Here is a 20,365-nt window from a genome sequence, read left to right on the forward strand (position 1 = left end):
TGTACAGCTAGTATGTCAGAAACAATCCTTAAGTCCAGGTCTTCTGCACTCCAAGGTGATCTGTCTCTCAAGATACAGATAAAGACATTACTAGATTAATCAAGCTGATATCTTCTAAAAGAGCATCTTATTGATTTGAAAAGGAAAAATGCTAAGGACATAAAAGCACAAATTCTTTGAATTATTTAGGATTTAAAGTAGTTATAATAATAATCATATTTATATAGCACTTTAAGGTTTGCAATGCACTTTACAAATATCTCATTTTATCCTCATAATGATCCGGGAAAGTAGGTGTTATTATCTCTGATTTATAGACAAGGAAACTGAGACAAGTTAAATGACTAGTCCAGGGTCATACAGCTAGTGCATGCCTGAAGCAGAATTTGATTTCCAGTCTTCCTGATTAGGTGGTGAAATGGAGAGTGCCAGGCGAGGAAGACTTCTCTTCTTAAGTTCAAATCTAGCCTCAGACACTTACTAGCTGTGTGACCCTGGACAAGTCCCTTAACCCTATTTGCCTCAGCTCCTCATCTAGAAAATGAGCTGGAGAGGGAAATAGCAAACCGATCCAGTATCTTTTTTGAAGAAAATCCCAGATGGGGTCACAGAGCCAAACATGAATGAAAATGACTAAACAACAACTTCCTGACTCTAGATCCAGTGAACCTTGTCCAGAGGACTCTACCTTCTGTGTTACCTAGCACTAATCTTATGTTCTTTTTTGGGGGTTGGGGAAGGCAATCAAGGTTAAGTGGATTATGCAGGGTCTCACAGCTGGCCAGTGTCTGAGACTTGATTTGAACGAAGGCCTTGTGCTCTAACCACTGCACTGCCTAGCTGCCCCATTGATTTTATATTCTAAGACACAAAAGAAATAGAAAAGCAGGCAAAAATTGAAAGTCCTTTAACTCTACTTCCTGTTCCATTTTTTTTTTACTACTCTCATGGAAAACTGTGTCCATGAGAGAAATTTGAGAGTATCTTGTGGGCAAATGCTTTTTTTTTTAATCTTAGGGATATAAAGAGTAATGACTGGTGATGGAGAGAAGAAGAAGAATTAAGCTGATATTACTGTGATGTGCTAAATTGATGGAAGTTGCTTAAATGATCTAGGGAATTACAGTGCTCTGAAAGCAAAGAGATATGAATGACTCTCTACATGACTGCCCTGATACCACGGTTCAGATAATTGAATAGCAACTTCTGTTTTTGGGGGTGCTCAAGAGGTTCCCTAAGTCCAATGAGGTTCCTCTGACCTTTCCAGAGTTACTAAGGGATCTTAGTGGAATCTCTTATCTGGTTATTTAAAAGATAAAATGTTTCTTATTTCTCTCATATGTGTTAAGAGTGGTAGATAGATAGATTACTACAGTTATTTATACTCTAGAGTTCTATGAATATGCAGATGGATTCACTCAATAAATATTTTAAGTACCTAGGTTTGAGGCAAGGTGCTAGGGATGCAAAGATAAAAATCAGTCTCTGATTTTAAGGAGGTTATTTGACCAATCAATCAGCAAACATTTATTAATCACCATGGTGTGCTAGGGATGCAAATATAAAAAGCAATACAGGCCTTGCCCTCAAGGAGCTTACATTCTGTGGGGCAGGAGGGTAGTATAACATGTTCACAGATAAATAAATACAAGACACACATGAAAATAAATATAAAATGATTGTTTCAGAGAAGAAACCAACAAGGGTGGGAATGGGAAAAGGCCAGGAAGGGAAGATGATGCTTGAGCTGAGCCTTGAGGGAGCCAGGGGTTCTAAGAGGCACAGGTAAGGAATGAGAGCATGCCACATGTGAAGAATAATCTTGCAAGGATTCAGAGAGAAGAGATACAATGTTATGTGTGGGTAAAAAGGTTTTGGATTTAGGTCTCCAGATCTCACCAGGCTGTAAATGTGATGGAAACACCTGGGCCCAATCCCATTCCTGATTGACACAGGAACTTTCACCTGATCCATTTCTGATCTTCAGATCTAGGCTGATTCTCCTGTCCTTAGGCAGCCTGGTGGCTCCCATCTCCCATTGGCTGATCATACTGGTGCCAGACTTAGGGCAGACAGCTGGCTTAGTCAACTGCAGCTCAAGGCTGGAAGTCTTGAGATCCACCAGCCTCAGCCTCCCTGATAGAAGGGATAACAGTCATGTGCCACCACACTCAGTATGGTCCTAATAGTTACTTCATAGGTAACCTACCCTTTAGATACAACTGGACTTCTGTAGACAACTATCCCATGTAAGAAGCCATATTTCTACTAGGCTTGCCACTCCTGCACTCCTTTCTCATTGAAGGGATGTACTAAAATATGCATTTTAATAAAATGTTAAATATTAAAAGAGTTCAAATGCCAACCATATATTGCTATGTGATATTCTGTCTGCATTCAATCTCATTATACTGAACATGGCTGCATGTATTTTGGCTGTCTGCCCATTATGTCCTGTTTAGAGAAAATAAGATTAGTCAGTAAGTGATCTTTGGGCAGAGAACTGCCCCATTAGGGACCAAATAACATCCTGTTGTTAGTAGAAACCCTACTCTGCCTGATAAGCCCTAGAACTAGAAACCCTTAGAGACCATGAAGCCCAACTGCCACATTTTAAGGGAAGGGGGGAGGAAGAGAGAAAAAGAACATGCATTTATTAAGTGCCTACTATATGCCAGGAACTGTGTAAAGAGCTTTACAAATTTAAACTTATTTGATCCTCAGAACAACTCTTGGAAGATTTGAGGAAACTGAGGCAGACAGAGGTTAGACTTGCCTGGGGTCTCACAGCTAAGAAGTATTTGAGGTACCTCTGAGATCAAACAATTGATGGATGGTAGAGCTTAGAATCAGACTTTTGATTACAAATTTATTATGCTTTTTAAAAAATCTTGACTTATTTCTGAGGGGAGAGGGGGGAAAGGTTTTTGGAAAACCCTGAATGCAACACACACACACACACACACACACACAATAATGGAATTTTAATGAAATATTGTAAAGGACCCAAATGTACAAAAATGTTTATAGCAGCTTCTTTTGTGATGGCAAAGAATTGGAAATTGAGGGGATGCCCATCAATTGGAGAATGGCTGAACAGGTTGTGGTATATGAATGTAATGGAATGCTATTGTGCTATAAGAAATGATGAGCAAGTGGACTTTAGAAAAACCTGGAAAGACTTTTATGGACAGATGCTGAATGAAGTGAACAGAACCAGGAGAATGTCATACACGGCAACAGCCACACTGTTTGATGACTGACTTTGATAGACTTGGCTCTTCTCAGCAGTGCAAGGATCTAAGACAACTCCAAAAGACTCAAAATAGAAAATGCTATCCATATCCAGAGAAAGAACTATGGAGTCTGAATGCAGATTGAAGCATACTATTCATTCTCCTTTTCTTTTGTTGCTTTCTTTTTATTCTTGTGGTTCTCCCCACCTCCATCAGTTCTAATTCTTCTTTACATTATGAATAATGGGAAAATATGCTTAATATGAGTGCATAAGTAGAGCCTGTATCAGATTGCATGACATCTTTAGGGGGGGAGAAGTGGGAGGGGGAGAAAATTTAAAACTCAAAATCTTATGGAAGTGAAAGTTGAAAATTAAAAACAAATAAATAAATAATTAAAAAATTAAAAAAAGAAATGTCCACGCTTTATATACCTACATATGTAATGCAAATATATGTCATTCAGTATTGAGAGATGACATTACAGGTATATATAAATATTCAAATTTTGGAGGTACAACCCCCTCTTTTTATGCCTCCAACACATCCTGACTCTCTTTTGGTTTGCAGTTGTAATTATTTGCAGTATTTGAGGCTATTTTAAAATCTCACCCACCTTTCTTTCTATCCAGTGCCTTTGCTCAGAAGGTTTTCATAGCTAATGGACTGGTTGTTCTTTGCTGAGGTTTTCTTGTAGCATCAACTCAGTGATCCAAGAGTGGTATCATTGAAAGTTGTAGTGAAGTGGATCCTCCCTGCTCTCAGTTGCCCACCTCAGCTTATGGCCAGAGAACTGTTAATCTTTCCCCACTATCATGTCAAGCCTAGCAGGCACATTAAGGTGAAATGAGAACTCATATTTCAATAGAACTTTGAAGTTTACAAAGTCCTTTCCTTACAACAACCCTGGGAGGCAAGTTACTTAAATATCATTAGCATCATTGAACAGAGGAGGAATCAAGGTTCAGCCAGGGCCACACAGCTAGTAAGTATCCAAAGAGTACAGGCCAGAACAAGTGAGGAGAAAGTCTTTTCAGTGCAGATCTTGGACTTACCTGTGGATGATCCATTTTAGGTGAAATACAACTCCTAGAGGAAGCTGAAGAAATTGTTTTGTGTTATCTTTGCATATAAAATTAAATTTTAATCCCCCTTTCAATAATTTCTTTATTTCAAACTGGTCTTTGTACATCCCCAGATATCTTGTTTTAATTTCTTTTCTCCCAGATATCACATTTGCCAGTCCTCAAAGATCTTGTCTCCACAGCTGAGGAAGTTCAGACAGTGATCTAGATATTTTTTCATCATCATCACTGAAGAACATTTATTAATCTCTTGTGGATGGTGCTGTGTGGTACTCTGGCTGCCTGAGTATTTAAGAGTCTAAGACAATCCTGCCTCCTGCAAGACATATGTTGACAGCCAAGGATTGCATTTAGCCAATGGTTGGAAAGATAATGAAACAGTAGCTCCCTTTAAGTCCGAACTAAAATCTCTTCTCTTATTGGAAGGCTTTCCCAATCCTTCTTAAGTCTAGTGCCTTCCCTTGGTTAATTACTTACTATTAATCCTGTACATAGCTTGTTATATATAAATACACACACTCATATATTTGTTTGCATTTTGTCTCCCCCATTAGATTGTGAACTTTTTGAGGGCAGAGAATTTCTTTTGCCTCTTTTTGTGTCTCCAGCATTTAGCAGTGTCTTGCATGTAGCAGGTGCTTAAAAATGCTTATTGATTGATAGTATAAATGTCTAGGAAAAAGAGCATTTCAAAGATGCAATGTATTGCATTTATGTAATCCTTTATGGTAACAAAGTGCTCTCACAGAGGTTAATTTATTCCTTAAAATAACTGTGTGAGGGAAGTAGGGCAAGGATTATTAAGCCCATTTTACAAAAGAAGAAACTGAAATTCAGATAGCTTAAATAATTTGCTCACAGTCAACATCACTGAGTGGTCACGGTAGACCTCAAACCTGGTAGACCAGTCCCTTGAGTGTGTATTTATAGCTTTGATTAGAGAGAAAGTCATAGGGAATTTTTGGTGTTAAGTGGGTGGAGAAAAATTAATATGGCAAGGCAACAAACCCTGCATTGAATCAAAGGAAGAATTTGGAACATTGAATGGCCCAGATTAGCTGTTCAGTGCACTTATGGAATAATCAAATATCTGGTCTGTATCCTGAAGACATAGATATTACATCTCAGTACTTGTTTAGGATTTTGGGTATTGCAAAAGAACCCAATTAGGAGTAAATAGACCAATTTAAAAATTATAGACACCCTCTAGCCATCCCACCTTGGAGCATATACTCCACAGAGGTCAAAGGCAGAAAGAAAGGTCACATACCCATCTGAATATTCGTAGAAGTACTTTTTGTGGGAGCAAAGCACTGGATACAAAATATATGCCAATGGATTGGGGGATGACCATAATAGAATACTATAAATATTAGTTAATACTATGTAAGAAATGAGGGCCATGAGGACTTAGGAAAAGAGAAAGGCCTGAATAGACTGATTCAGAATAAAGTTGGCAAAACCAGGAGAATAATACACACTTTGTATGAAATAATGTAGAAGAACACCATTGAATGGTAACCTAATTCTGATGAATTAAAATGACCATAACAGATGATGAAACACTTCCTTCCTTTTATGGGGGGGGAGGGGGTGGCAGGAGGTAGGGAGACTAGTAATATGCAATGCTATCTATATACATACATTGCCAGACCAGGTAGTTTTGCTTAACTTCTTTCTGTGTTACAAGGGAGAGTTGAGGGAAAGGTAATCAGGAAATGACTGGTGTAAAAAAAATAAAATAAAAGACAACAATTCAGCTTAAAAAATGTCTAAGAAAGTGAATTCTAAGACACCAGTCACCTGTTGCTTAATCTGGCACGACTTATACTGAAATCAGATGCCTGTAAGAAAAGGAAAATAATAAACCTCAAAATCCCAAGCCTCACGTTATGAATTTTCAAGTGTAAAATCAACCTATAATGCTTCTGTTGCCTTCCAAGGGTAAGGACTTAATACCATACTTCTGGAAACATTGGGAAATATTGTTCCTGGAAGAAGACAACCCTTTGATACTTGCCTGGCTCATCTGTCTTTACTAACTAAATTTCTGAGATGGACCATTGGCTGCGGGACGAGATCTCGGGAAGAGAGAGCAGAGAGTGGTAAGGGAGAATCCCCCAAACCCCCCAAATCCCAGTCCGGTGGCTACAGTAACATTTTCCACCCCACAGTGGCCTCGGTCCCACTTCATCTGTCGCTCTCTGAGGATTTTCAGGGGCGCAGGAGGATAGAGAAGTTAAATTTAGGATCTGAATGGGTTCCCGCACAACCAGTCTGCATTGCACTAACAATTAAGGGGAGCGGGAACACTTGCTCTTTATTGTCCTCCCCAAGACTCTAAAGCCCTTAGATCAGTAGCCCGCGCCCTCGGGGAATTTCTGCAGAGTTCCGCAATCCTTTGGCTTCTTTTTCTCCCGGACCAATAACAGCAGGAAATAGGGGGCAGGGGCGGGTCTCGACATTTCCCTCAAAGGATTTTGAATGAGGATGGGAGCCGGTTTACAATCCTAGTCATTGAGGGCACTCTGGGTTTAGATGTTGTGTAAAGAACACCGGAGGCTTACACCGTGCGCAGGAGCCAGCTGCCTACGCTTGACCAAGCGCACCTTTTCAATCAAGAAAGTAACAAATTAGGGAACAACCGTTACATTTCCCCGCAACTCTCGAATCTTCATGAAGCTCAGATTCTCGAGGTGGGGAGAGGAAGTTTTATCTAGGTACCTTTTTTTTTAAGTGAATATATTTTTTCTCTCTTAATTTTTCTTTATTTGCAAGAACAAATGGAAGGCAATAGAGGTCCCAGGAGAACATCCTTCTAGGCGCCTTGCAGATCAAAAAAGTGTCAGAAATATAACCCGAGGGGTGCCCTGCTGGAAACAAGACAACAGGACATATCGTAGAACCATGAGTAGATGGAGAGGTAGAAGCGAGTTCGGGATCTATCACCTGCAACTCCATCATTTCTAGGATAAGGAAACTGAAGAACCCTAGAAAAAGGAATCCCAGTTTGCCAAAATGCGTCTCCACTGAAACGCCCACTGGGTCAGGGTCTTCTTGTTTGACTTTTTCCTAAAGCTGCACAGTCAGCCTCAGGAGAAAGCCACCGCAGCTGTTCTTTACTCATTTGCGACTCAACTGGCCGAAAGCGGCTTGTGGATTGTCCTCTGACTGAGAAGAAAAAGAATTCTAACATTTATATAGATTACACGGTCAGGTTATCATTTTTTTTTGTTAATTCCCAGAACTATTTTAGTGGTGTGCTTCCTACATGACTAACTAGAGGTATCAGTATAATAATAGGGGAGGTGAGCAAAGAATATATGCAATTTGGCAATAAGAATAAATGAATTGACCAATTCGTTTTTGAATTAAGTAGATTATCTGTTAATACTCAAAAAAGGCATTGAATAATGGATGTCTGTGTGTGTGTGGGGGGGCTTCCTTATTTAGGTGTGTGAAGAAATGGAACAATTAAGTAGAATTTGAATGGAATCTAGCAGGGTCTTATACGCCACCTAATTTACTAAGAATTTAAAATATGTCATCTTATTTGTGCCTCTGTGAAGTAGGTAGAAGAAATTATCATTAGCCCTACTTTGCAGACGAGAAAATATGCTCAGAGAGGCTGACTAGTCAAGGATGCACAGCTTGAAATACTGATTCCAAATTCAGAGCTATTTCTATTCTACCAGAAAAAAAGCTTCTGTGGATCCTTGCCTGCGGGCCGGCGGGTGGCAGACAGAGGTGACAGGAGCCTCCTTGTTTCCTTTCCCTTCTGGTTTTGGTCATTTTTTCCAAATCCTGAGATTAGGCTGGAAACGCGGAGAGTTCTCAGTTCTCAGCCAAGGGAGAAATTGCTCCCTCCAACAGGGCTTTCTGGCTTAAAGCCAACACCTTGAGTTTTTGAGCGCTAACCCAGAGCTCCTGGGCCACTCAGCACCACCCCTTCTTTCCTCAAAGCTGAGTGCTAGTCCCCAGCCCAGGAACTTGACCTCTCTCGACACTAGCCTCCTTTCTGTGGTCCTAAGACACTCGCGGGAAGGATTCAGGACGATGATGTTTGGCGGGAGAAGCAGCTAAGGTTCAAATCCCGCCTCCGACAATTAAGCAAGTCACTTAGCCTCTGGTAATTGTCTAAGTCAAGATCCCAAAAGTCAAGTTACTGTCTGCTTCCTGGAAAGGATTTATTGCGAAAGTGAAATCACATTGCCTTTGACACATTGACTACTGCTATCAGAGTGGCTTTCTCCAGACTCAGGTGGGAAAGCTGGATGGGTTTGGGTCAGAGATTAACAGCTGGAACGTATTTCCCAGCCAGCTTCCCTTCCCTAACGTTTTCAGTGATTTAGGTGCCTTTCTTGCTCCTCAGTCTCCACCCCCTCCTCTCCCCCGTCTCCCATCCCCTAGACTTGAAGCCTTCGGGGAAGTCTGACCTCGGGGTTCCACCGGGAAGGTCAGAAGTTCTTCTCCCGGGAGGACTTTAGGATGTTATCGGGGTGACAAGATTCAAGATTCCTTTTATACGTTCTAGGGAGGAAGGTGGTGGTGACCTAACCAGCGTGGACCCCCGCATCCTATGCCTTCCCACTGAGTTCGTCATTCCTGCAGCGGGCCCCCTGTGTCTGGCTTTGGCTCCTCTTCCGTGGAGAGTCCCTTTAGTCCGGTTCCACTATCCGACGGGGAGCGAAGGAATCAGGACTCCACAGGACCGCCCTGGACCTAGGCGCTAGGTATGGCTGCCTTGGGACTCGCAAGGATTTTGCCTTTCTCAGGTGTCTGGCAGCCGGAGATCCCTAAACCAGAGCTGGGAGGTGGTGGGAGCTGGAAAAGTTTTCCTCTGAACATTCACCTCCTCCTTCCCTTCTTCTTTCCAGGGCAAGAGCCTACTTAACGATCTAGGGAAAAGAGTTGGCCGCGATTTACCAGGATTAACCGAGGGAAGCTGGAAAGGAAGATCTAACCGGAGCGTCCATGAGTCCTCGAGGGCAGCTTATTCCTTTGCAGGCGCTGGCATCCCCCAGCCGGCTTGAGTGCTAGTTGCGTCCAGCCGCAGCTTGCTTCCGTTTACGCCGTGCAGCGAAACAATTAGTATCATTACACTGGCCTGAGAGTCCAGAATTCCCTAAGGGAAGAGGAGAGGGAGAGACTCGAGACTACCGTAGGGGACCAGTACTGTAGGGCGAAAATACTGATAATTTTGAAATTTGGGCTCAGGATCTGCCTCAGACTGAAGGACTGTGGTCCCAGCATCCTAGAGTCGTAGGTCCAAACGAACGCACCTAAGAACAGTTGAGGAGAAGAGACCCCGGGCCCTGGGGCCAGCTTCCTACCACTGCTCTTACCTGCTCTTGACTCACTTTCTCCTTCGTGATGCCCCGCTCAACCCATAGGTAAATAGCCAGGGCCCGGGGCGGGGGAGATACACAGCCAGCTCAGTCAGCCTACTAGCCCTAGGTCTGCAGTCTCTCTGAAACCCAAAGGGGGATCCTGGAGCACTGCAAAGAGAATTGTAGGCTCTGGGTTCAAATTCCACCCACGATGCTTACTGCCAACGTGACCTTGGACCATTCTCTTCATCTCACTGGACCTCAGTGATTTCTTCATATGTAAAATTAATGGGTTCGACTAAATGATTCCTGGAGTCTTTTCCAGTTCTACATCTATGAGCCCTGATTTTATTCTTCTGAATATGAGAGGAGAGGAAAAAGAAGAGCCTAGAAGACTCAAAGTGCATTCTATGCCAAGTCTGTTGGCGACGAAATCAACCACCCATCCCGAGAGATAGATGGGCACTTGGAATCTGGAGACTTTCAGAATATTCAATTTTTTTGGAGGGGAGGACCTTTAAAGAAAGTAGGAGAATTTTTTTCTTCTTTTTTATTGTTTAAAAATGGCCTTAGTAGGCTGGTTCATCTTGGTGGCTATCTCCCAACTGAGAAGACAATTCTCTTCAGAGATGGGTTTCAAAAACCGATGATTTTCCAGCTAGGCTTCATTGTGTCATATATACTTACCATCCATGGATTATCTATTTTGTGGGTTAGCCAGTAGGCAGTGTTAAATTCCCTACCCATTATTTCCCCTTACCTCTTCCCCCTCACCCCCCAGCTCTGCTCGAGGGATGCATGGGACTAGTTTCGCCCAAGGAACTTGCGACTAATCCTCACAAAACCAAACCAAACCAAAAAAGCACCCTCAGAATGTATTACAAACATCATGTAAGTATTTTTTAAAAATAGCTACTGGTTTTATTAGCATGGGAATTCAACTTTATTTTCCTTTTCTTCCTAATAAAATCAATATATTCTTTAGGACTGTTTTGGTAAGCTGAATCTCTATAAGGATGAGAAGGGAGCTTAGTTTCATCACAACATTTTAAAAAATTGATTTATTGGATGTTTTCCAGAAATGTCACCTGATGTCAAAGTGATGTTTGGTATGCCTGACACCAGAGAATGCACCCCAAAGCATATAGAGCCTTTCATAAAGTACGATTGAGTTATTTCTTAAACTATTAAGAGGCAGAATAGCTGATAGAGATCTGAACTAGGACTCAGGGAGAGCCGGATTCTAGTCTAGCTTCTGACTTCTACTGGCTAAGTGACTCTCGATTGCTTAACCTTTCCTTGCTGCTAAGACTCTAAGGGACCGAACTGTACTGATCTGTGTTTATTGAGGGAATTTCATAACTAGGATTTTCTATGACAATGAAACATAGATGTGGTCCTCTCCTCCCCCTAATCCACAGCGAGAAATCATCCTATCCAGGACTGAGATTAATTTCTCATTTCTCTCATTCTTAAAGATGCTAAAACCTTATATGGGCACATCCATACATATGTGTGTATACATGTATACGTACACATATATGCATATATATGTAAGTGCAAATTCTGGGCTCCCACCTCTAGCAGACATCCAAAGTCCTCTTTAGCGACACAATTAAAATTCTTTATAAACTCCAGAAAAATCCAGGTTTATCTTCACCAGGGGTTCCTTAGATGCTCTGCTTTGGGATGTAAATGCGGATCATAAACAGAAAAATTTAACTTAATTTTGTTTAGGGAGTGCTTGCTTAAGAGCCTCCTGCCGCCAGACGTTTCTCCCAATTGCCCACTCCTGTCTTTTCCTCTGTCTGCGCGCTCTGTGTTTGAGAGCAGTAGGCAGGAGAGAGTGCAGAACAGATACATAAGAACTTTCTGTCCACCTCCCCTCCTTTTACAGCATTTCCTCCCCCATATTCCGTTATTTCTATATCTTCAGTAAAAGGGACCATCATTGGGTGACAATTTTTTGAGATTGCTCGAATGAGTTTGTTTTAAACTTCAAATGCATCACTTTCTCTGTAACCTGATATACCAACTGCGTTAAAAGGGACCACGGCCAGAATTTTACGCTGGTGCTAAACCAGAAAGAAACGTCTATGGAATGGTTCATTCTATATCTAAGCAGTCATATTTTGGACAGCAAAGGTTTTGAGATGAATAATATAGTTATTTGGAAGGGGTGATGATTCGCCGATTCCCTCACCTTCCCTTCCTGCAGCCCTCTGCGTGGGCAGTAGCAAACATAGGCCCATAAATTTAGGTGGCAGAGCACAGTTTAATTTAATTTACTTTTATTTCGAAGAGGCTGCTCTTAGGGATAAGCTCCTGGCAAAGACTCTCCCGAGCTTGGCTTGGAGAAACCTGTTAAGGAGTTTCAGAGGCGCCTGCCAGACTTGTGACTCAAAGCAAAACCACATTGCTCCCGTCACCCCCAGGCAACATCAGAAAAAGAATTAAAAATTTAAAAAACAAAAACACAAAAATTGCAGCTTCTCTCTCCCCCCCCCCATGTTTGCGCGCAAAAGTTTTTGAGCACAAGGCTGCGCAGTCTCTCTCCTCTAGACTCAGACAGTGAGTACAGCAGTGGAGGGTGGAGGAGGCACTTCTCCCTGACTCCTGCCCCCAGCAGACAGACGCCCGGGGCTCCCTAGTCTTGGTCTCCTGCTTCCTAGAGGGCTTCGAAGGGGGCCCAAACTCTCACCGAGATTCCTGCGGCCGGGCAGCCTGGGCACTGGGGCATTGGGGCTGGGGCTGGGGAGAGATGCTAAGGCTCGGAGGCAGTCTCGCTTCCCGGGCAGAGGCGGCAGCAGGGGCCACGGACTGCACGGTCACCCCCGGAGGTTGCTGTAGCAGCTCTTCTTTGGCCCCCTCCCCAGAGGACACCACGCAGTCCTGCTCCGGCTCCTTGCCGCCAACCCTTGCTCCGGTCACCCCACCTCGCTTCTTGTCCTCTTCTTTCTTCCACTTCATGCGGCGGTTCTGGAACCAGATCTTGATGTGTCGTTCGGTTAGGTTCAGCATGACCGCCAGTTCCACCCGGCGAGGCCGAGAGATGTATTTGTTAAAAAGAAACTCTTTCTCCAACTCTAGCAGCTGCGCCCTCGTATAAGCGGTCCGCGTGCGCTTGTTCTCCTCCGGCTCCACCACGTAAGAGCCGCCTGTCAGGGATCGGACGGACGCACGTTAGTGACATTGCTCATTTAGTCTTTACGGCTGACCCACACTATCAATGCAGATTAAACAGCAACCACCTAGTATGCGGTGGTATTCGTTATTGCACTTACCACCACAACCATCACTAATCAAAGTCACTACTAAATTACTATATATAACTTTGAAGTTTGCAAAGAACTATATCTCTTTCGAAGTTCACAAAATCCCTGGGTGCTACAGGCATTAATAGTTCCACTTTATACAGGAGGAAACAGAGGCTATTCCTGCCATTATTATATTCGGTTTTATAACTTTTTTTTTTGGACAATGTGATTTCATTGGCTTAAAGAATTCCCAATGAGGGAATGCAGATCTGCAACTTTTAGTTTATAGTCCAGAAAAGTTGGTTGCCTGGAGGCACTGAGAGCTTAAGTGATTTATTTCTCCAGAATCACACGTATCTACACTGTGTCAGGCTGTTCTTGAACCCTAGGCTTTCTGATTTGAAGACTGGCTCCCTACCCATTAACCCACTCTGCTTTTTGGGAGTCCTAGTTCATCTATCCATCCACTCAGTTTTAAACAACAGTCCAACCAAGTGATTGACTGCTGTCGAAGTTCTAGGGTCAAGCTCATTTACACCTTGTAGAATTGTGCAGCAGTGGATGGCGTCAGCTTCCACCCGGAACCAAATTCGACTCCCTTGAGCCTGGATCGAGAAACAGCGGTGGAGAAAGACTAGACGCTGAGAACCAGTCCTCATCTTTTTCCGGGTTCCTCCGAAGCCAAGCGAAATGGGCTGAAGGTAAAGTGAAAGGGCTACTGTTTGACTTAAATCCTACATCACCGTTCCAGAAGTGGTGGTTAGAGTAGGCCAAGAGCTACATTTATCTTGTAATTTAGGGGAATGGTGTCTCTGAGTAGTTCAGGTGGGATTTTTCTTACTCTATAGAATTAAATAACAAACGATTCTTTTAGCGTGAGTGAGGAATGCCCTATTAAAACGTTCAAGAGAGGAAATGAGTCTTGGTCCGTGAAGATTCGGCCCACTTCCACTCAAATTTCTTTTCTTTGAACTGAAGTAGGAGGCCCTGGAAAATGTTCGGTGTGGTGGTGTGAAAGAGAGGGAGTCAGTTCAGTTTTACCAGTCAGAAAAACCCTGATTAAACTCTCACACGTAAAAGGGAGAATGTAAAAACAAACTGCAACAACAACCACAAAACTAGGAAAAACTGGCTCACGATTTCCGCGGTCCTGCATTCGGAAAGGAGGCGGCAAAAAATGGCAGGGACCTGGGGAAGTACGCTTACTTTTAGTGAGGTTCGATCTCCAAGGGTCTCAGAGCCTGGAAGCAGGCTCCGGCCCAGAGCAGGAGAGTTCTCCCTCCCCTCCCCCCACCCACAAAAAAAAACTTCCTTAGTAGAAGGCCTAATTCAAATCAAATCCACATTCTCACTGTCACTAGAATCTGGAGATGCCAAGATCCCTCTTAAGACTAAGACTACATATACATATATATAAAATGTATAATGTATGTACATATATAATACATGCACATATAATGTATAATGTATGTACATATTTTATATATATATGATCTGTTGGTGTGGATGTGAGCATTCCCCTCCCTCCAAATGACACCCAATGCAGAAATACTTTGCTTGATCCTGTAAGTTGCAGTATTTCTGTACCCCACTTGGAGCTTGTATTCCCTGTCATTTCCAACCAGATTTTTCAAAGGCCTCCTTCTTCATCCTTAACTTGAGGCCTCCAGCAGGGTTCTGAGCTCCACAGTCACAAAAAGGCAGTCAAAGGGTGCTGTGGTTAATTTTGTTTTAAATGCTCTATGCAAGTGACCCCCATTCTCCACCTCCCACTCTGGCTGGGTTATTAATATTCTCTGTCTGCAAAAACTCAAAGACAACAAGACTTCTGTTCCCCTGCTTTGTTGCAAGGGACCCAGGGCTCAGGAGATGCTGGAGGGAGAGATCCTAGGGGACATCAATAGGCAATGTAGTTTTTGCAGATCGTGCATGGATAATTTTCAAAACGTCTTTATTATCAATAATTTCTCCTCACCATGGTCATTGGAGTGGTGAACATGGCTGATATCCAAATTTCCCAGCAGCTCTGTCTAATGAAACTTTAATACTAAAGCATGATAGGGGTAGGTGGGAGTCCAGTGTGGCCTAGAAGCCAGAAGACAATTTTTTACCACTGTCTCCTGGTTACCCTCTTCCTCTTTTGTCTATCCACTTCCATTACAGTCTAGACATTTCCTAACCCCTTAGATTTCTTGTTCCACAGACATTTCAAGAAAACAAGACCTAAGCACAACTCCCTGGATGTAACTTGAGAGAGACGAGACAGAGACAGAGACAGAGAGACAGAGAGAGAGACAGAAGCAGAGGGACAGAGATAGAAGCAGAGAGACAGAGAGAGACAGAGAGAGAGACAGACAGACAGAGACAGAGAGAGAGGAGGAGAGGGAACTTCTGCTTGGGGTGAGGGTGGGTGCTATTCTTCCTGTGACTTGGGCGCATCCCTCCCAGTGCATATTAACTGATTTATTTTATCTTCAGCCAGATTTTGTGTGGAAGAGGCAAAACCAGTGGCAGAAAATAAGATCAGAAAGGGAGTTCAGACAGAAGGACCAGATCCTTTTCCTAGGGAAAGACAGACACTTGTCCCTTCTATCCCAATGGTTTCCTCCTGCTCTTTCATTCCTTCTTAGTCCTCCATGCCCCAGGAGAAATTCTCCTCTAGCTTCTACACAAAGTGCTGGTTGTGTGTCTAGTCTGAGCCCAGCTGAGGGGCTGTTTTGTTGACCTTGCTCTTGCCCCAGACTCAGAACTTCACTTCCCCCAATCACTTTCCTCTGCTGTTTCCCTTCATGGGAGGGATGCTTAGCCCAGGACTGAAACAAAGCAGGACCCCACAGTCCTGAGTTTCTGGACATCTTCATCCCCTCAATCAGCCACCCTGAGTGCTGTTGGAAAGTAGCAGAGAGACTGGGGGATGAAAATACAGAATGGATCTGGGGGAAGGTTCCTCTGAGGATTTGAATGTCTACAACTGGAGGAGAGGGCTTGGGACTCACTGCCTCCTCCCATTCCCAAGAAAAACTTGCTATTTTCCAACCCACTGAGGTCTGAGGCCTTGGAGCCTCTCTGGGAAGTAGGAGCCCTTCCTACATCATTCCCAAGCAGCTGGGTCATCTTTACTTAGGGGGTTCCCACTTAGGAGAAAATTACAATAAAATCCTTTTCATCTTAGGCTAACTCCAGCTATATTTCTTTGACTCTTTATACCAGTCCCTACAGGAAAAATAAAAGGAAAAAACCCTAAATATTTGGCATCCTGAGGGCCAGTATCCCGCCTCTACTGAAATCCTGATTTTCCCACTCAGCCTTCCCTGTCTCAGGCCAGACAAGCACAGACCAAGGCCGGGTGAAAGGACCCAGTGATTTCTCTGTGAGCTCAGTAGAGAGACTGTCCCCCCCTTCTCCCAACTGTCTATTTGAAAGAAAGGATTAATGAAATATTTGCAGTGCAGGTGTGACCAGAAGTGCACCAGTCCAGATGCGATAACATTGTGCGGCTACTGAGACAGAGACTGGCTGTGCGGCAGCTGAACTCTCAACCTGGGCTTCTCAGGGGACGGGGGAGGGGTGCAGTGGGTAAGAGTGAGGGGAGGAATGACTTGGGGCTTAGACAGGCCTGCCAAGGGGCCTGAACTCAGGGGGCTAGCTGGGGTGCCTGCCACTCCACCACTGATTCTTTCCTCATTTGCAATGAGGGAGATCTTGACCTTGGCACCAATGTCGTTGGGCCCCGGAGCCTTGCAAAGTGGAAAGGGAGCTCAAGTGTCTTGAACCTCACCCCCCCACCACCAGTGGTTGAACCTCACTGCTCTATCTCAATGAGCCCTTCAAACTGTCTATTGAGGAACAAGAATGGGAAGGCTTCATTCACCTTAGGATCAGAGAACCCAGACCTTCCAAGGTGCTTCCAGCACACCATTCTCTGACTTTTCCTGGAATAAGCCAATATGCTGGGAGAAGAACTGCTCCCAGTTCCTGCTTCTTTTCTCTGACTCTGGGCCCACCTTTCTAGATTCCTTCTTCTGTCCTTGAATGCCGTTTTTCTTTCCCTGATCCCAAGTCTGGAATAATCTTAGGTCCCATATAAAGTTCTCCCTTTCCTGGAGAAGCAGTTTTAACCAGAAGACTCTAAAGCAGGCATCGGGGTGCAGAGCCTGAGTGTGTTACTAATTATCATTGTGCATCTCAGCATTATCCTAGTTATCACCTATCTATTATTGTCTGCTACTCCTGTTGTTTGATTTGGGCTGTGTGGGCCACTACTAGGTAGGGCCCTGCATTCTTGGAGAGCACCTGGCCTGTGGCTTTGGGTCTCTTTTCTCCAGATGTGAGCAGGATTGTCAGGGAATCACACTGACCCCTAAGTCCATCTCTGACTTTTGCTTCCCCACCCGCCATTTGGAGAAAAAATCTGGCAGCAAATGGGGAGATCAGATGACGAGTGGGGGTGGACTAGGTGGGTGTTTTGTTTTTGTTTAAGACTTATTGATAACGTTTTACAATTTTTTGCTTAAACAGGAAACACGCAAAGGAATTTTCTTGGAGGAGAGGCCGGTGGTTGAAAAGGACGGAGCTCCCGCATGCAGGTTTTGCCAAGATCCAGGGGGCATGTCGTGCTGGAAGGAGGTGATGGAAGTGTAGACTAAGGGGAAACTGACAGGGTTGTGAGGTGGTTGAACTGGTGGAAAGGAATCAAGCATGGTGGACAAGAAGAGGGGCATGAAACAAACAAAAACAACCGAGCTTACCAGTCCATTGCCCTTTCCATGCATGAGACTTGGTCGATTTCATCCACGGGAAAGGCAGCTGAATTCTGCTGGGCTCCTCCAGAGTCCCGGACTCAATCCCATCTGCGAAGGGGACAGTTTGCTGGTGCGGGTGAGGAAGCTGAGAGGGATGGTGAAGATGGAGGTGGGAGACCCCTGGATCCTCTGTGATAGGGGGAACCTCATAAGGGGAAATGTCGGGAGGGCTGCCCTGCTCCAGGGCGCTTAGGGCCCCTGGGTAAGGGGGTTGCGGCTGCTGCGGAGGCTGGCGCCCCATGTACAGACACGCTGGGGGGCTGGGACTGTAATCCTGCACCTGGCACCTCTGAAACACGCACGACTCCTTGTAGAGTTGGGTGGCAGCGTAGTACTGCTCCTCGGCGTTCATGGCTGGCAAGGGACCTAGGCGATGCAAGGGAGCTCTACGTGGCGTTCCGTCCCGCAGCTCCCCTACGTACCTCAGCGGCCCCTGGCCCACAGCACTCCGGCAAATCGCACTTGGCCAGCTCACTTTGACAGCTTCGTGCGGTTCTCACCAGAACCTGGAGGGGTGACCGGGACTGAATGGCTCAGCGCCTCGGCTCCATAGGCTCCGCAGCAACCCACGTGGCCCCGCCCAGGCTCCCCATTGGGCCAGCCAATCCCTTAGAGAGAATATCCAGGTACCTGAAAGCCCTTGCTTTCTCGGGTTTGTTTCGTTTTCCACCTTCCTCCTAAGGAGTCTGTTGCCCAAACTTCTTTATTACAGGTACTTTACCGATATGCCCCCAGGCTGTCTCTTTTTCCGCCGGGTTCTCTTGTCTGTGCAAAGCACAGACCAAACAAAACCCCGTGTTGCTTGCATGCGCACATACACATACCCCTAGAAGCAGCGTGGCTTGGAATGCTGTGGCGTGACCGAAAGAACACCGGTCTGAGAGTCAGGCGAGTTGGATTCCCGGACCAGCTTCTAAACTTACTAACAAGTCATTCCCCCTCTCAGAACCTCAGTTTCTTCATCTGTAAAACGAGATATCAATATTCACATCACCTACGAGGAATGAGGAAAGCGCTTTGCAAAAAGTCCTACAATGACTTGGGCCTTCAATAAACTCTATATAAACAACACAAACACCTTTCAGCCAAAGTTTTCGTTCCCAATTACTGAAATAGGCGAACAATGACCCCGAATAGTTTTAGCGAATGAGAACAGTATCCCCTTTTGAGCTCGATGCTTGCTGAGGTCTCTCCAGCGTGCAAATGTCAGCTTCGGATATGTTATGTTTGTGGAAAACAATTGATTTTGCCTTTTGGGGAATTGAGCTGTCTTCTGGTCAGCTCACCTGGTGGTTTCCATCAAAGGACCGCTAGCGAAAAACAACACAACACAAAACACGGGTTAAAACTCAACTTTCTCCGACCTAAGTGATGAGGCAATGGATATAAACTTTTACGTGTTGACCTAGTGACAGACTCCCTCTTTTATTAGCACTTCTAGGGCAATTTTGCATGCAAGTTCATGAAAATGTCCAAAGTATGGCAATTAAGCATAAAGCCTGAAATGTCTGCACATACTTAAAAAAAAATTAATCATTCTCCCAATCTGGGAGAAGATGCCAAAAAAAATACATAGTCCCAAAGCTAGTGCATAGAACCCTTTTCGGAGTGATTATCGTCCAGATTGCTTTTGTGGAACAAATCTCGACAGGTACACCTGCATAGTCGTGAAGGAGGAATCTATAGAGTCATTCCTAAGTAGTCATTCCACGGTGGTTGAATCCAACAACAAGATAGAAGAAAAAGTAGGGTTTAGGGATGGGCCCCTTCGGTTTCCTAAACTCTCTGGACGCTTGCGTAATGGAAATCTTCTAAGCTTTTGGAAGTTTGTTTCTTTGCATCTCCAGGGCTTAGCTCGGTGCCTGACACATAGTAGGCTTACTGAATGTTTGTTGACTAAGCATAAAAAAACTCCAAACCACTCTGTAATAATGAACCAAGGAGAGGGAAGGAAACTTTGCTGAGTGCTCTGGAATGGCATGTATTCATTCTAGTACAAACCAATTCATATTTATCTGAAATGGATTAGATGTTAAGTAGACATTTTGTATTCTGAAGCTGTCAGATTTCATTTTGCACTTTAAAAGTCCTTCAGAAAACTTACTCTTTTCAAATTTCCCCTTTTTAAGAAGGCTCGGGATTATCTATTATGTTTTATTTCAAGTTAGGGAAGGGCACAAGAAAAGACCTTAAAGTGTTCGAAAATTGCAGTTTCCAAGTAAAATAGAATCAAACAATGCTAGTAGTGCTAAAAGGAATCTTAGGGACCATCTAATTCAAAAGTTCCAAATTTGGGGTCTGTGGATAGATTTCAGGGGATCCATGAACTTGAATGGGGAAAAAAATCATATCTTGTTTTCAGCATTTGTAATCAGATGTATTTTATTTTAGGAATTTAAAGTATTGCTCTGAAATGGAGTCATAGGCTTCACCAGACTACTGGAGATCTAAGACACACACACAAAGGTTAAGAATACCTGCTCTAGTCCAATCCACCCGCTACTCTCTATTCTAGTGGTAGTAAAGTGAAGAAACAGAGGCCCAAGGGGTCCAAGTTATTTCCCAGTCACCCATGTAGTCAGTGGCAGAGAACCACTGTTCTGAAGCGCTTTCCACCTGGCTAAATTCTGCAAAGGCATATAAATTAGGCAGACG

General features: G+C 44.0%; 1 protein-coding gene and 1 long non-coding RNA gene across 2 annotated transcripts in view; one reads left to right on the plus strand and one right to left on the minus strand.

Annotated features, from left to right (window-relative positions):
* LOC110215605 (uncharacterized) overlaps nt 1–10,635 on the plus strand; it is a 28,415-nt gene extending 17,780 nt beyond the window's left edge. Inside the window, exons 3-4 of the long non-coding RNA XR_002326578.2 lie at nt 8,856–9,054; nt 9,199–10,635. This is a non-coding gene — a long non-coding RNA (uncharacterized LOC110215605). The remainder of the gene's footprint in view (nt 1–8,855; nt 9,055–9,198) is intronic.
* A 1,713-nt stretch (nt 10,636–12,348) lies between these two features.
* Nucleotides 12,349–18,062, minus strand: PDX1 (pancreatic and duodenal homeobox 1). The gene is made up of 2 exons (XM_020997121.1): nt 17,657–18,062; nt 12,349–12,809 (listed from the first exon to the last, which is right to left on the minus strand). The coding sequence occupies exons 1-2, from the start codon at nt 18,060–18,062 to the stop codon at nt 12,349–12,351; spliced, it is 867 nt and encodes a 288-aa protein (XP_020852780.1).
* Between the last annotated feature and the right edge of the window lie 2,303 nt (nt 18,063–20,365).

Source organism: Phascolarctos cinereus, unplaced genomic scaffold (genome assembly GCF_003287225.1).
Source record: "Phascolarctos cinereus isolate Bilbo 61053 unplaced genomic scaffold, phaCin_HiC Scaffold_726;HRSCAF=1367, whole genome shotgun sequence".
NCBI lineage: Eukaryota > Metazoa > Chordata > Mammalia > Diprotodontia > Phascolarctidae > Phascolarctos > Phascolarctos cinereus.

What these genes read in the sequence shown, in the direction of transcription:
- PDX1 (XM_020997121.1), bottom strand. Translation starts at nt 18,062, where the DNA reads ATGAACGCCGAGGAGCAGTACTACGCTGCCACCCAACTCTACAAGGAG. An exon ending in ATGGAAAGGGCAATGGACTG is followed by an intron (nt 12,810 to 17,656) that starts GTAAGCTCGGTT and finishes GATCCCTGACAG; the next exon opens with GCGGCTCTTACGTGGTGGAG.